This window comes from Capsicum annuum, chromosome 5 (assembly GCF_002878395.1).
Source record: "Capsicum annuum cultivar UCD-10X-F1 chromosome 5, UCD10Xv1.1, whole genome shotgun sequence".
Lineage (NCBI taxonomy): Eukaryota > Viridiplantae > Streptophyta > Magnoliopsida > Solanales > Solanaceae > Capsicum > Capsicum annuum.
Window position 1 is genome coordinate 70,977,755 of NC_061115.1, and position 15,421 is coordinate 70,993,175.

Here is a 15,421-nt window from a genome sequence, read left to right on the forward strand (position 1 = left end):
AGTCCAAATTTGTCAAGGGTTGTGAAGAACACGGATTAGAGTACAAGGCTAGTAGGTAGTAGAGCGTTGTCTTGCTTTTCTTTCTTTACTAGTAGTCGTAGTATTTCTCATATAGTTTCTTGTCCTCAGATTTCTGCTTTATCTACTATCTCTTGTACTTGTATTTATTGCACTATTTTGTTGTAGCTATTGTTCTTTTTTTATTTTTCAGAATGCTTTGTCGTGCTTTTAAGTCTGCTTTGATATGCTCTTCCTAAAGCCGAGGGTCTATCGGACAATCTGCGTACAATCTACCCTCCCCAGACCCCACTTGTGGGATTACACTGGATATGTTGTTGTTATTGGTCCAAATTTGTCAAGTACATTTGCATTGTAAAGAAGATTAACTGATTCATTTGCTTCTTCACATATGAAACAATTACTGCAGATGACAATGCCTATTCTTTGCAGACTACCATGAGTTAAGCAAGTTTCATGTGCAGCTACCCAAACAAAACAGGCAGCTTTGGTGAAACTTTTGTTTTACAACTTATTTTCCAAGGCCAATCCACTTTCTTTGAAACATGTCAATTTTATATAATCTGGGACCCCTTTCAATGTGGTGGTTGGAATAAAATAGGAGAGCGTGAGTCAACACGGTCTGTTTTAAAATGGACTGTTAGTGATTTAAATAAAATTAACCATTGTTGATAGGCCAACAGTACGATAATGAAAAATGAGACCCTAGGTTAACAAAGCAGCCGAACACCTATACATGCAGCCATGTTCATGTATCTCATCTCCTTCTCCGCCCCTTTCCTCTTTCCCTAGAGAAAAGAGTCAATGTCGTCGTTTCATCATTGATGGCTCACCCACATCATTGTAGCATCTTAACTCTGTTAGGATGGCAAATTATTCATTAAAAGGAAACGGAAACCTTCAAAAATAGTTATCCACCTATCAACATGTGATCTGATGGCAGCTACACAGCTGGAAAGTTCTTCAAAAGCTTTGGTCTCTTTTCAAGTCCTTCGTATATCTCCACTTTGGCATAAGTTAAATGAGTACTAGGAAAGTATCTGTTAGAATCCTATGAATAATCTATAGCATATGTAAATATAGTGCGTAGCTAATTTACTTCTATTATAATTAGGTATTAATTAGATATTGATTTGTATTGATTAGGTATTTATTTGTATTGATTTTCTTTTCTTTTAGGACATGTAAACTAGCTATTTAAACCCCAATAGCTTGAGGGAATAATCAACCTGAGTTTTCTCTATTTCTCTTCTAATTCACATGGTATCAGAGCCTGATCAAGGCCAGCAACATTGGAGGAGAAATTGCAAACTCATTTTTTTCCCAGCTATTTCTTGGCTGTCCAGACAGATCTCTATTTTCGGAGGTGTTGCGATCAAACCAACAGCACCACAAGACTTGGACCACTGGTGCGAGCAAAATCCAGTCAGCTTTGCCACCAGCCGCCATCTCACGCAAAGATCGGAGATGTGAAATTCCGGTAGACATATCTGTTTTTTTATTCAGATTCCAGTAGACAAAACTGTCCAGTTGATTGTTTTCCAGATTCCAGTCCAACTGTTTGCTTCCAGCTTCCAGCAAATTGCGGAATCCCAGATTCTGGCGACTGTTTCTGTTTTCCAGATTCCGGCCAGATCTGATTTTTTTCCGGTGACTGTTTCTGTTTTCCAGATTCCAACAGCTGGTTGCTACCATCTTCCTGCAAATTGCACAATTTCCAGATTCGGTAACATCTACATTATGTCCCTCACTTCATCTATTTTTAGTTCTAAACCTGTGGTTTCAAGTAACACCAACCACTTCATCACCACTGAACCCTTGATAGGTAGTGCAAACTATTTATCTTGGTCTTCCTCTGTTCAGCCATGGTGCAAGGGACAAGGGGTTCATGACCACTTGGTCAAACAGGCTAAGGCTAAGGATGTTGATGAAAAAGATAGAGACCAAAGGGAGAAGATTGATGCTCAATTGTGTAGTCTATTATAAAAATCTATTGATTCGAAGTTGATGCCATTGTTCCGACCATTCCAAATTTGCTTCTTGGTTTGGCAAAAGGCTCATGGACTATAGTCCCCATACACAAATGACATCTCTCGTTTTTATAATGTTATTTCTCAGTTGACTAATCTTAAAAAGTAGGATTCGGATATGTCTATGTATCTTGGACAGGTTCAGGTGGTTATGGAAGAGTTAACTGAGTTGATGCCCGCTACTTCAAAGTGTTGAAAAACAATTGGAGCAACGTGCGAAGATGTTTTTAATGGTTACACTTACTGGACTTTCATCTGATCTTGACTCGGTGCGAGATCAAATTTTGGCAAGCCCCACTATTCCTGCTATGGAAGACCTATTCGCTCGATTGTTGCGATTGGTTGCACCACCTAAGACGCCTAGTAACCCCGTGACACCTGCAGAGTCTTATATTCTAGCATCTCAAACTGGAAATCGACATGGAAGCCGCTCTGGGAAACCTTGACCAAGGTGTAGCTATTGTAACAAATAGGGTCATACTTGTGATGTCTACTACTCTATCTGCAACTAAAGAGCATTGGGTCGTTGTCAATAGAGGTAATAACAAACAATGAGAGGATTATAGTCTCCACAGCATTGAAGAAAAAAGAAAGAATTGACAACTTACTGCAACGTAGATACCCAAGCCCTAGCTGCACCAGGGGTTTCTGCGCATAGGAAGTAGTCCTTCTTTTGCGGAGTGCCAACATCTGAGTACAGTTAAGAATACGAGAAGCAACATAAAAACTTTCCAAACGAGTACTACAACTTAAATTTACTCACTTATCCCTCATAGAGAGGAGGAAGAGAGCAGGAAAATAGGACAAGAATCTTAAAAATCAAAGTTGGATACAAAAACAGCAGCCATCATATTTTGGCAGTCCACTGAAACCAGGATACAGGGAACAAGAAATAAATTTGGTTAGTTATCAGGAAGATAACCCAGTGTTTAGAAGAATCAAAATTTTTACTCATCAAAATATTATGTTAGTAACTTATAAACTTACTGGAAGTTCACAGGAGACATGGATATCGTGCTATTGGCATCGAATATTATGGTACCCTTGACTGTCGGCTCATTCCTCCTAACCCTAGAAACCAAATGAAAGAAACTTGAACAAGGGCAACACACTTGTATTCCATTTAGAAACTATAAGAAATGTCCAATCCAAAAAAACATACTTGTATTCCATTTTTCCGGTTGTTGGATCCAATATCACCCATCTTTCATTCCACTTCCTCAGCTATTCAAAAAGCCCAAAGAGTTGTCAATTGGCAAATCAGAAAGTTTCAAAAACTTCCAACACATAATTGAAACTAAACAATATAGAATGACAAATTTGACGTCCACCTAATACACTTATGGATTTGTTTAACAACTTCACTTCCAGCAGTACCATCTGGTAGGATGATAGCAGCATCGGTGAAGGGAAGAGGATTAAATATAGATAGTTTAAACACGTTCAATCAATCTTTATTAAATAGATGTAAGTTAAGATTTGTTTGCCAGGAGGAATTAGGAAGGTGATACTTGTAAAATGTCAGATACTTGTGGATGCCTCCTGGAGAAAGTCATAACCTTGTACAAGACTAGCTTATTTATTGAAATTATGAGGGGATGTAATTGGTTTCTCAAGATGCATTGGCATACACTTGAGTGGAAAATATATTCAATTTTATTTAGACACTGGGTATAGGGTTGCAAACTATTAAAGTTGGGTTCACTAGTTTACATTTATAATCAAAACAAATAAGAATGCCAATGTAGTTGATGTTCTTAAAAGAGATGAAAGCCAAATGCCTCTAGACATGATGTTTAGAAAAGCACATTCAAGAGTATAAAGATGGGTCTGCTTGTTTACATTTATGATCACAATAAATAAGGAAGCCACTGTAGTTAATGTGCCGTCATTGCAACTTTTTTTTTTTTTGGTCAAAGTAAATCTGATTAGGTTTATTCCACCTTTTATTCGTAATGTTTATTTGCTCAAAGTGGGATGAGTTAATCTCAGAAATCTTGAGAGTTCTTTGCCTATACTAGGATAAAATTGTCAGACCCGCCAGAAAATGTGAGTTGTTCCAAGATTTTGTGCCATTTTACTTTTATATTTTGTTGTGTAGTATACTTTATTCTATTTGACTGTTATATAGAGCCAAATTGTTCTAGTGCCCGTATTGTCTAAAGAGGAGTTTTTAACGAAATTAATAAGTGATTGGTGTGATGGGAAAGCCTCCGCATACAAGCTGTATTAACAAAGTAAAAATCTTGCTTATCAAGAGAGAGAAATAGGTAAAGAATCCTCACGGAAATGTGATTCTCATGGTTCACTTCTTCGATTCTCTCATACAACAGAAATTTTTAAAAGATATCCTTCATATAACAGAAGGAAGCTTTTAGACGACCTCTTTTATTTGTGGCTCCATATTTAAAATACTTATCAATATACCACCAGTTGCTGATTTCAATGTTTTCCGCTCGGATAGTGCATTCCCTAGAACTTTACACAGAAGACAGCATTTCACTTACTGAGAAGATAATGAAGTCCATGTGGCATCCAGCTAAGCTGTCGCAAAGTCAACTCATAGTGGTCTCTTTAATCAAGTGTTGCTTGATGAGGTCTCTAGATTTTAAGTATTAGTTTGCACAAAATGTGCTAAAAAAATAATTTTTTGAAGTTGCAGTTGATAAAAATAGTTTGTGGAAGTTGAGTTGCATTTGGATAGCTGTAGTTTTAGGGAAGTAAATGTCTCATGAAAGATTTGTGAGTGGAAGTTGAAAAAATTACATTTGAAGTTAAAATACACCTTCAAACCACTATTTGAACTTACAACAACATACCCCGTGTATTCCCACAAAGTCGGATATGGCAAGGGTAAGTGTACGCAATCCATACCACTACCTCAGATGAGGTAGAGAGGCTGTTTCCGATAGACCCCCGGCTCAAGACACAAAACAGTAAAAAGACAATAAAAACAAAAACAAAATGGAATAACACATCAACATATAATAACAGAAACAAGGCACCCACTGAGTAGTACAATAAACTGTCTATCCGAAATCACAAACCTCAAATAGAAGACACGTGCACAGCACTACAACTATTGGCACGGCTACAAACAACGCACTCCTACCTACTAGCAAAGACACACTCCCATCTACTAACCCTCTACCTTAATTCGGGTCCTCCGCACCTTCATATCTAAAGTCATGTCCTTCGTAAGCCATAACTGCTCCATGTAACGTCTAATCACCTCCCTCTAATATTTTTCGGCCTACCTCTACCCGGCCTGAAATCATCCATAGTTAACCTCTTACACCTCCTCATCACATGCTCGAACCATCACAACCTCACTTCCCGCATCTTGTCTTCCACCGAAGTCACTCCCACCTTCTCACAAATAATCTCATTTTTAATCCTATCTCTCCTAGTAAGTCCACACATCCATCACAGCATCCTCATTTTTGTCACCTTAAACTTTTGGATATGGGAGTTCTTGACTGGACAACACTCCGCTCGATACAATATAGTCCGTCGGACTGCCACTCTGTAGAACTCTATGTTGCTCGGACTCTTCTTAAATGTTAATGGGTGCATGTCGGATTCGCCAAAACTAGTGTATTTTTGAAGAATCCGACACGGGTACGACATTGAAAGCGAAGAGTCCACGCAACTTAGGACTAGAACTTGCCTTTAAAGTTTAGGCAACACCTTCTTATCACACAAGAGTCCAAAAATGAAACACCTAGACTTTGAACCATTGAAAGATTCCCTCATTTGATGTCTCTGGATTTGGTATGACCAAGGGTACCACTCGTACACTTTGGATACGAGTTTACTGAACCCCTGTCGTACCCTAGGCAGTGTGGTGAGGGTCACTCACTGTCCTAGGTACGAGTGAGGCTCCAACCAACCGTACCTTAAGGTATGAGTCGTACCAAGACCAACCGTATAGAGTGATGCCTCGATCAAAAGTGGACTGTTTTTGGTACGGGTGATGTGTACGAGCTAGGGGTGAGTCGTACCCTTTGGATACGACTCAAGGGTGTATGGTCGTACCCTTAACGGTGTGTGTGACCTAGGAGAAGCCTAGGGTACGAGTCGGTGTACCACTCGTACCCTAGGGTACGAGTCCCTCAAGCAATTTGTACCCCTGGACGGGTCCAATTTCCAGCTTTTATCTAAGGGCCTTGTGGTTATTTCCCATGTCTAAAACCCTAAGCTTTCTCACTATATAAGTGTGTGTAGCCTCCTAAACATCCATTTTGATGGATCAAACACCCTACATACTCTCTCAAGCTCATCTTTGAAGGATTAGAGGCTAGGGTTTCAAGGATGATCTTCAAGAGGCAAAGTGAAGTCAATATTCTTGGTGATTCATCTTGTCTAAGGCATGTACCTCTTCCCCTCGCTAAATAACTCTAAACCCATGTATTTCACACTTGGTTTAGTATTTGTACATGGTGGTTTTGAAATCAAATGAAAAGGATTTTGTTGCCTAATGATGAATAATGTTGATTCTTCCTTAGACTTATGTTTATACATGTTATTGATGGTAGTTTGCACACATGAATGCTTGTTGTATGTGGTCTTATATGTGGATCTTGAGTAACCCTAGTCTTGATGATTTCTACCATGAAATTGGCCTTGGTAAAGGCATGTACACAAGGTGTTTGTGAAAATGTCTAAGTGAGATGTCTAGTTACATGATGATGATGTTTTGAACTAGGGCAACGGCCCAATATGTATGAATGCTTGATAAATGATATTGTGAAGGTAAAACGAGCCATGTATTGTGTAATTGATGACCTTGATGGTTTGATGAATAAGAAGGGGGTTAAAGTCCCTAACATGAAAATGAACTTGAATTGTATGTTGAACTAAATTGTGGTATAGACTTGCTAATGAAGTATGAATGGCTTGTAAAGTTCTTGAGGACCATAGTTTGAGTTGTATGATGTGTTGAATTAAGTCATTGGCCTATTGAAATGGTTGAGAAGGCTCCCATGAGGACCATGTGGTCATGTACAGTGTTGAATTAGCTAAATGGGTTAAAGTCCTTATGTGTGGAATTAAATGTGTGTGGATGCATGGCAAAGAGTTAGAGTCCCAATGTCGACTAATGATAGTCATGATGGCTTGAGGTTAAAGTCTCTTGCCTAATAAAATCGCTTGTTGTTAAAGTCCCTTGCATAATGAGATATCATGAGGTCTAAGTGTCTCACCAAATGAATTGGCTTAGGGTTAGTCCCCTATCTAACATCGCATGAGGTTAGAGTTCCTTGCCTAATGTGTCATGTGGATAGAGTCCCTTGCTTGAATGAATGTGCGTGAGTGGTTAGAGTCCCTCACTTATATGAATGTGTGTGAGAGGTTAGAGTCCCTCACTTAAATGGATGCGTATGTGGTTAGAGTCCCTTACTTGATGATATGTGAATATGGTTAAAGTCCTATGCCTAATGAGAAATGCTTGAATCTATAAGTGTAGAAGGTTGGAGTACTCCATTGCATGTATGATGAATGAGTGCTTCCAAAGTGTTGATAAGACTTGTCCCCTTGATTAGCATGTGATATGTCTATATGTACGGATAAGGTTATGAGTGTGATTGACTATGATATATTGACTTGTTGAATGATGATGCTATTTTATCCTTATCCTTGAGTTACATGCTAGCGTTCCAACCGTTAACCGTCTCCGGATGCTATGTCCCCACGCGACATAGGGGCCGAAGCATCATCTTTTCTTCCTGCGCAGTGATCAGGTGATCGAAGCGGTTCGTGCATTGACTTTGGAGTGGTGAGCTTCCTTTCTTCGGAAGACATTCATCCTTGGTCCCCTATTTTTACACTGAGTCACTTGGACTTGGTTTGGCTATTGTCGGGAGCTTGTCCCGACATATACATTTCTAAACTTCGATTTGTATAGAGGTATTATGGATGACTGTGGACTTGGGAATGTTGGTTAGTGAGATGAACCTAACGAAGTGATTAGCCATGTTTAAGTTACAACTTCTAGTATTGTTTCCGCCATCTTATTATGCGGTTGGGATTCACCCGACCCTTGTGATTGATGTGATGATTGTGATGGGTTATCGAGGCGACCTCCGATTCATGTGGGCTTGAGGTGCCCATACGACATGGCCCGGTTTCGGGCGTGTCAAAAAATGAGCCTCTATTTCATCTACCCTGCACTAATACGGTGTGTGATATCCTCATCAATCTCTCCATTCCCCTGGATCATAGACCCAAAATACTTAAAACTACCTTCCGAACGAGCTGAGAATCTAGCTTCACTACCACGTCCGCCTCGAGAGTCAATTCACTGAATTTGTACTCCAAGTATTTCGTCTTGGTCCTGCTCAACCTAAACCTTTTAGACTCTATGGTTTGTCTCCAAACCTTCAACTTATCATTAACTCCTCCCCGAGTCTCGTCATTTAGAACTACATCATCTGCAAATAATACACACCAAGGCACCTCCCCCGAATATGTCGCGACAATACATCCATTACCAAGGCAAATAAAAACGGACTAAGAGTCGATCCCTAGTGCAATCCTGTCAAAAAAGGAACGTGCTTTAAATCTCCCCCACCATTCTTTCACGAGTTTTCGCTCTGTCGTACACGTCTTTAATCGACTTAGTGTATGCCACAGGAATACCTCTAGCCTCCAAGCACCTCCAAAGAACCACCATGTGAACTTTGTAGTACGCCTTCTCTAGATCTATGAACACCATGTGAAGGTCCTTCTTTCTCTCCCTATACTGCTCCACTAATCTCCTCACAGGATGAATGGCCTTGATAGCTGAGTGAACTTTCTGTCCCTCCCCTACGTTTTCTTTTGCCTTCCACCCCCAAAAAGTAAAAGGCAGGAATTAATTACTAGTTACCAGAATCAACTCTAAAATAGTTTGGCAAAACAAGATGTTGCAAAGACAAAATTTGAACCCGTGACCTCAAGGTTATGAGCCTTGCGAGCGACCAAACTACTCTACCTTACGCCGAAGCTAAGAACTGAAAACTAATAGATAAACAAGGATTAAAAATAATTAGTTGAAGTTGAAGGGAAATTCAATTCCAAAATTTGTGAAACAAATGTTGACTTGTGAATAAAGTAAGAGCCTCTCCTGCTCTCACTCACCTCCCCCAAGAAATCCCTCATTGATCTTAAGTACTTTTACTAAGGTGAATAACTAGGAGAGAAACTATGTGAGATATTTGACAGAGTCAACGTGATGAAGTGACTTTTCCACCTTTTGACGAATACTGCATCTTCCAACTCTCCACATTCCCTTTCAATATATATTATCACTGGTTTCAGATTTGGTACCTTTAACGTTTCTCCACATAAACATGTTCAATTATGTGGTAGGAAGACTAGTCCTTGGTACGCACATATTGAGTCTAGTTCCCCGTGGATCTGTACCTTCCTGAACCTAGAATTACCTTCCTGAACCCACAATTTCCTAGCACCACATACTTTTGTTTATGCAGTTCATGGAATATCAATGTCATCTGCAAACAAGAGATAAGATGTTGATATAAAGTTCCTAGCCCCTCTCTGCATTCATAATAAGTAACTGCTATCTATTGTTCCATGAGCTCTAATACTTATGGCTCTATAAAATATAGAAAGAGTAAAGGTGATAAAGTATCACCCTAATACGTTGCAGCTCCTAAAATACATCAAAGACTCCCTTAACCTAAAAGGAGATTCTCATCATGGATATGCAGTACCTTATCCAATTTTTGCATTGAACTAAAGAATTATTCAGTATATAATATAAGTGAAGATAAATCATATTTACATGACAAAAGGTAACAAATCTGTGTATGAGCTACACAACATTATAAAATCCAAAATATAAAACTAATCGCTTGCCTCACCATTGGAAATTAGAAGTAATTATTTTTCAAAAAACAATACTTATGTTGAAAAGTTAAGGTGTTTCACCAAACTCTTATGAAAGTGATTCTGAAAGTAGCAGAACCAGTTTATCTACAGTGAGAAGGAAACAGAAGTTTGCAACTTCTCTTTTGGAAGCTAAGCAGAAATTATACTTTTCGGGGAAAAAAAAAACTTGCCAAAAATTTATATGACCAAACTGTCCCTTCTTAATTTAACACATCCGTTGATCAAACTCTACTTTCTAGATATTAAGTAATTAAATTTGAATAACTTCATTGAAGCCTATCATAATAAAAGTTATCTATATGTTATCAATTATCCCAAAAAAAAAAAAATTATCTATTTAAATAATATTAATTGTAAGGTGAACCTTTGTATGTTCATTTTCCGAATTTGCACACAAAAACACTTGAAAGAGTGGTCAAACGGGACTTTTTCCGATGTTGAGAAAACATTTCTTAAGCGATTTGACCAAACACAAACTACTACACTCCAGATGTAATATGACCAACCACAAACTACTACTCTCCCAGGTACTTCTTTTGAAACTCAGTGGAAAAGAAAGTTAATCCAATATAAGCACATTTTGAAAATTTGGCAACACTCTAACTCATAGTTATTATAGCTTGCATTTTGCTAAAGATTTTGCCTTTTGGGAGTAGCTTTTGAAAAGGAAAAATTACACAAAATGTCACTTGACTTTAATTTTCACACAAAAACTAGCCCATTTATCATTAATTACCTAAAATGGCCGTTCACCCAAAGTTATTGCCAAATCTAGCCAGTCGGCCAAATTAATTATGGCAAAAATGGCCAGTTGGCCAATTGCTTTGATTTCATGTTTTTCATTTTCTTTAATCATGAAATCCAAATTGCCCAAACTTCAATTCTTTCCTGATTCAATTGATTTTTCCGACGAGGTTGGTTTGTTGTTAATAGGGGTGGGCCAGTTGACTTTTCAAGGAGATGGGGACTTTCAAGGAGTTGTTAAGGTTTAGTTGAGCAGAACCGGAGTTGTTAATGTTTCGTCGAACTTTCACGGAGATGGTACTTCGGAGTTGGATTTTCAAAGAGATGGGGACTGGCCGAAGTTAGGGTCATTTGATAGAGTGAAGGTCGGCAGTTGTAGATGATGGAGCTCGTTTGGTAGCTAACCTATGTTGCTCGAACTCTTCTTAAATTTTAATGGGTGTGTGTCGGATTCGTCAAAACTAGTGTATTTTCGAAGAATCCGACATAGGTGCGGCATTGAAAGCGAAGAGTCCGCGCAACTTAGTAGCTAACTGGTTGTTTCAGTGATGACCGGAAATGGGTGTTGGTATTTTCCCAACGAGTGGTCGGAGAATTAACAAAGGTCAGTGTTCATGGCCTTGGTTGTTAATGGAGTGAACTTCAACCTTTGTCTGCTTTCTAAAGAATTAAGTAGATAAAAAAAATAGATTATCACACATATGGTTTCATCTGAGCTAACACTGATCTACGCTCATTGGAGTCCCATTTTTGTGTTTTTGTTGAACTTTCATGTTGGAAGTTTGATAAAAATAACAACCCTTGGCTCACCTAGCTCCAATGTAAGGATGTAATTCATCGGAAAAATGGAATAACTCAACTATTAGTTCAGACAAAGCTTTTTCACGAATCCGTGTTGCACTTGGTGTTAAAAGAATTCTTAATTATTTGGGAAGGTGAAATGACCAAAACATTATAAGATTACCAGAAGGGAGTATATTGGTGAATTGGATCTTTATGGATGATTTTTTGTGTGGTGGTGTTATTGGTGTGTTTCTCCGATGGATCAAGTGGAATATTTCTGGTATTAATGGTGTGAAGGAGAAGATGAAGTTGTTCAAATGAATTGTGGGGTCTGGAGACAATCAGTGTATATTGATATGTATCGATACACATTTATATACCGTTTATATAATATCGATACATGTATATACACTACAACAACAACACACCCAGTGTATTCCCACAAAGTGGGATCTGGGGGTAAAGTGTACATAGTCTATACCACTACCTCATATGAAGTAGAGAGACTGTTTCCGTTAAACCCCCGACAAACAAATAACAGTATAACAAATAAAAAAATAAAAGAAAACAACAAAAAGGGATATCACACCGGATAATAAAGGAAACAAGACACCCACAAGGTAATACAATAAACTAGTTATTCAAAATCATAAACATAACCAAAACACCATGAACAAAAGACTACAAGAAACTACAGGCATAGATACAAACAAAGCATTCTTCCCTACTATTACAGACGTACTCCTACCTACTAGCCCTCCACCATAATCCGCGTCTTCCGCACCTTCCTATCAAGGGACATGTCCTCTGTAAACTGCTCAATGTCATGCCTAATCACCTCCCTCCAATATTTCTTCGACCTACTTCCACCCCGCTTAAAACCATCCATAATTAGCCTTTCACACCTCCATACTGGAGCATTTGTGCCCCCCTCATCACATGCCCGAACCATCGCAACCTTACTTCCCACATCTTGTCCTCCACCGAAGCCACTCCAACCTTCTCCCAAACAATCTCATTTCTAACTCTATCCCTCCTGTTAAGTTTCTCCTGATACATGTATATACACTATTTATACAATATCGATACATTATATAAGTTTTATACAATATTGACAAGCTTTATACATCATTTATACAATATCGATACACGTTAGTGCATTATTTGTACATATAGATAAACTTTTACACATCATTTATACAATATCGATACATTACATATACACAACATAACTATTTGTACATCATATATACATGTTTACTTCCCGCATCTTGTCCTCCACCGAAGCCACTCCAACCTTCCCCCAAACAATCTCATTTCTAACCCTATCCCTCTTGTTAAGTTCCTCCTGATACATGTATATACACTATTTATACAATATCGATACATTATATAAGTTTTATACAATACTGATAAGCTTTATCCACCATTTACACAATGTCGATACACATTAGTGCATTATTTGTACAATATCGATAAACTTTTACACATCATTTATACAATATCGATACATTACATATACACTACATAACTATTTGTACATCATATATACATGTTTATACACCATTTATACAATATTGATACATGAAAAAAAGTTGTAAGGAAATAGTTCTAAAAAAACGAAAAAAGTTTTCTTAATAAAGAAAAATGCAGCCAAAAAAAGAAAATTTTAAATTACTGCTGCAAAAAGAAAAGAAAAAAGGAAAAAAATTGCCTAATGGCTATTTTTGTTGTAAACTATTTACTTTTTTGTATATAAATGAAATTTCCCTTTTGACTTTGCGTGCCATGAAATTGTAAGATGTTCAGCAAATCATGAAGCCTTGAGCAGAAACTACGACATTGGCAGAAGACTCAAATTTGGGTTAAGCATGACAAAGGATCACTTCTAATAGAGCAAAATTCCAACCTAAAACCAAAACCTATATATCACTTTATCGGATTTTGCTTTTCTCTCTCTTTCTTTCACTCAATTGTGACACGTTTTCATCGTGATCTTCTTGTTTCTCAATATCAACTTTGAAATCAAAGATAAAACAAACATGTTGGGTTGTCAATATTTTACTGCTAGGACCTGTCTCTCTTAAAATTGAAAATTAAAGACATTCCTATATCAATAGGGCGTCATTTTTCATGGGTAACGATGAATTTTATAAGTGGCGTAACAGAACTAAGATGGTGTGTCAAAATTTACAGATTGTAGGCCCTGATCATATCTAGTATGGTATCTACATAGTTAACAAAAACTAGCTTGCACTAAGAAGCTTAAAAAAACACATATCTTTAAGTCTTCCTTCAAAAATTTGACTGTTTCTTTCAGTCGAGACTGTCAACCAAATGACCACAGCAATAGTGTTCCAAACTGTACCAGTACCCAGCAAACTGTAACCTTTTTTGTCATGAAAACAGATCTGATAGCTATTCCATTTGCCCAAATTAGAGATAATAAAATAACCTCTCTACCCCATTAAAGAGTCTTCAGACCAAGCATAAACCTTCAGGATGTTCCTAGAGCACCTTTGTTTCCAAAATTTCCCATTAATAACGTCTGAATTGCAAATAATATAATTTTCATAAAAATACCATCCAGCCCTTACTTTTGAAAATTAAACTACAGGAAAGGCCGAATTGTGGTTGAGGAATCAGCTCACTACTCACTATAATTTTTCTTCTACACAGTCCATTGGGAAAATCTTTTCAGATATAAACAAGTGTTCCAGCACAATAAGCAGTTCATAACCACTATCTGAATTGAAAAGCGTCAAAATGTGGCTTATACCCTTGACCCACATGATCTGAAGGTAAAAGGAATACAATCACACATTAAACAACAACCACCATCACTCCTCAATGACAACAAAGTTGGGGTCGACAATTCTGGGTAAATGATTTTCAATACTTAGAAAAAAAGAGCAAAAAGGAGAAATGATTAGAAATTGAAGAATCAGAGTAAGAAGGGCAGGACTTTACAGTCTCAGATCGTTTGAGAAGTGGACCCTGTAGTAAATTCCTGCCAGAACCAGATGCTAATTGTCGTTTGATCTTCTCTAAACTTGTCTTTGTATCCGCGTCTCCCTGAAAAAAATAGAAGAACCCTTTTTAAAGTGTTCGTCAAGAAAGTGATTTGTATTTAATTAGGGTAAAGGTAAGCTGGGGACTTGCCAGAGGAGCTCCGTTCGAAGCCATGGTAGAAGATGCTGTGAGAAATGAAGAGAAATCAATCGTACTGGCCGTGCGTTAACTTATTTGTGAAGGAAGCGGTTTAGTTAGGAAGAGAAGAAAATAAGCCCAGCTGGTACAGGAAATTACATGTGATAGAGTCAAATATATGGTGGCTTTTACATATTTAACATCAGTGTTTTTCTTACAAGTATCATTTTATTATTTTACATCTCAAATATATTTTTAAATATTTCATATTTATTTGTCTATTAAATTTTATTTTTATTATTTTCACTTTTTAGTCTATTAAATTTTATTTTTATTATTTTTACTTTTTATTTTTTTCTTTAATTTATTTTATTTATTATTATTTTCACTTTTTTATTTTATAGTCTATTAAATTTTATTTTTATTATTTTCACTTTTTATTTTTTTCTTTAATTTATTTTATTTATTATTATTTTCACTTTTTTATTTTAATTTTAATTTTATTATTCTATTTTTTATTATTTTACACTTTTTTTCTTTAATTTTCTTTTCATATTTTAATTCATTTGTCTCAACTTTTATTTTTTTCTTTTTTCTTTTTTCTCAAGCATTATAAATTTCTTTTTTTTTCTTTTTTTAATTCATTTATCTTTAACCTTTATTTTTTTTATTTTTGGTTTTTATCGGTTCTCTGTTTTTCTCTTATTTTCTCAAACTTTATTTTTAATTTTTCTTCTCATTTTTATTTTTCTCAATTTTTTAAATTTTTCGCTTTTTTCTTAATCATTAATTTTTTTTGCCTT

The 15,421-nt window shown here is 36.9% G+C and overlaps 1 protein-coding gene across 2 annotated transcripts in view; it reads right to left on the reverse strand.

The window, feature by feature from the left end:
• The window catches only part of LOC107870750 (switch-associated protein 70), a 44,530-nt gene extending 29,727 nt beyond the window's left edge, over positions 1-14,803 (reverse strand). The window contains exons 1-6 of one of the 2 annotated variants that reach the window (XM_016717377.2): positions 14,631-14,803; positions 14,439-14,543; positions 3,211-3,272; positions 3,036-3,119; positions 2,882-2,913; positions 2,657-2,738 (exon numbers count right to left, since the gene is read on the reverse strand). In XM_016717377.2, coding sequence (XP_016572863.1) covers positions 2,657-2,738; positions 2,882-2,913; positions 3,036-3,119; positions 3,211-3,272; positions 14,439-14,543; positions 14,631-14,654 — 389 coding nt within the window. In that variant the 5' untranslated portion in view covers positions 14,655-14,803. The remainder of the gene's footprint in view (positions 1-2,656; positions 2,739-2,881; positions 2,914-3,035; positions 3,120-3,210; positions 3,273-14,438; positions 14,544-14,630) is intronic. The other variant, XM_047413052.1, reaches the window with a different exon arrangement.
• Between the last annotated feature and the right edge of the window lie 618 nt (positions 14,804-15,421).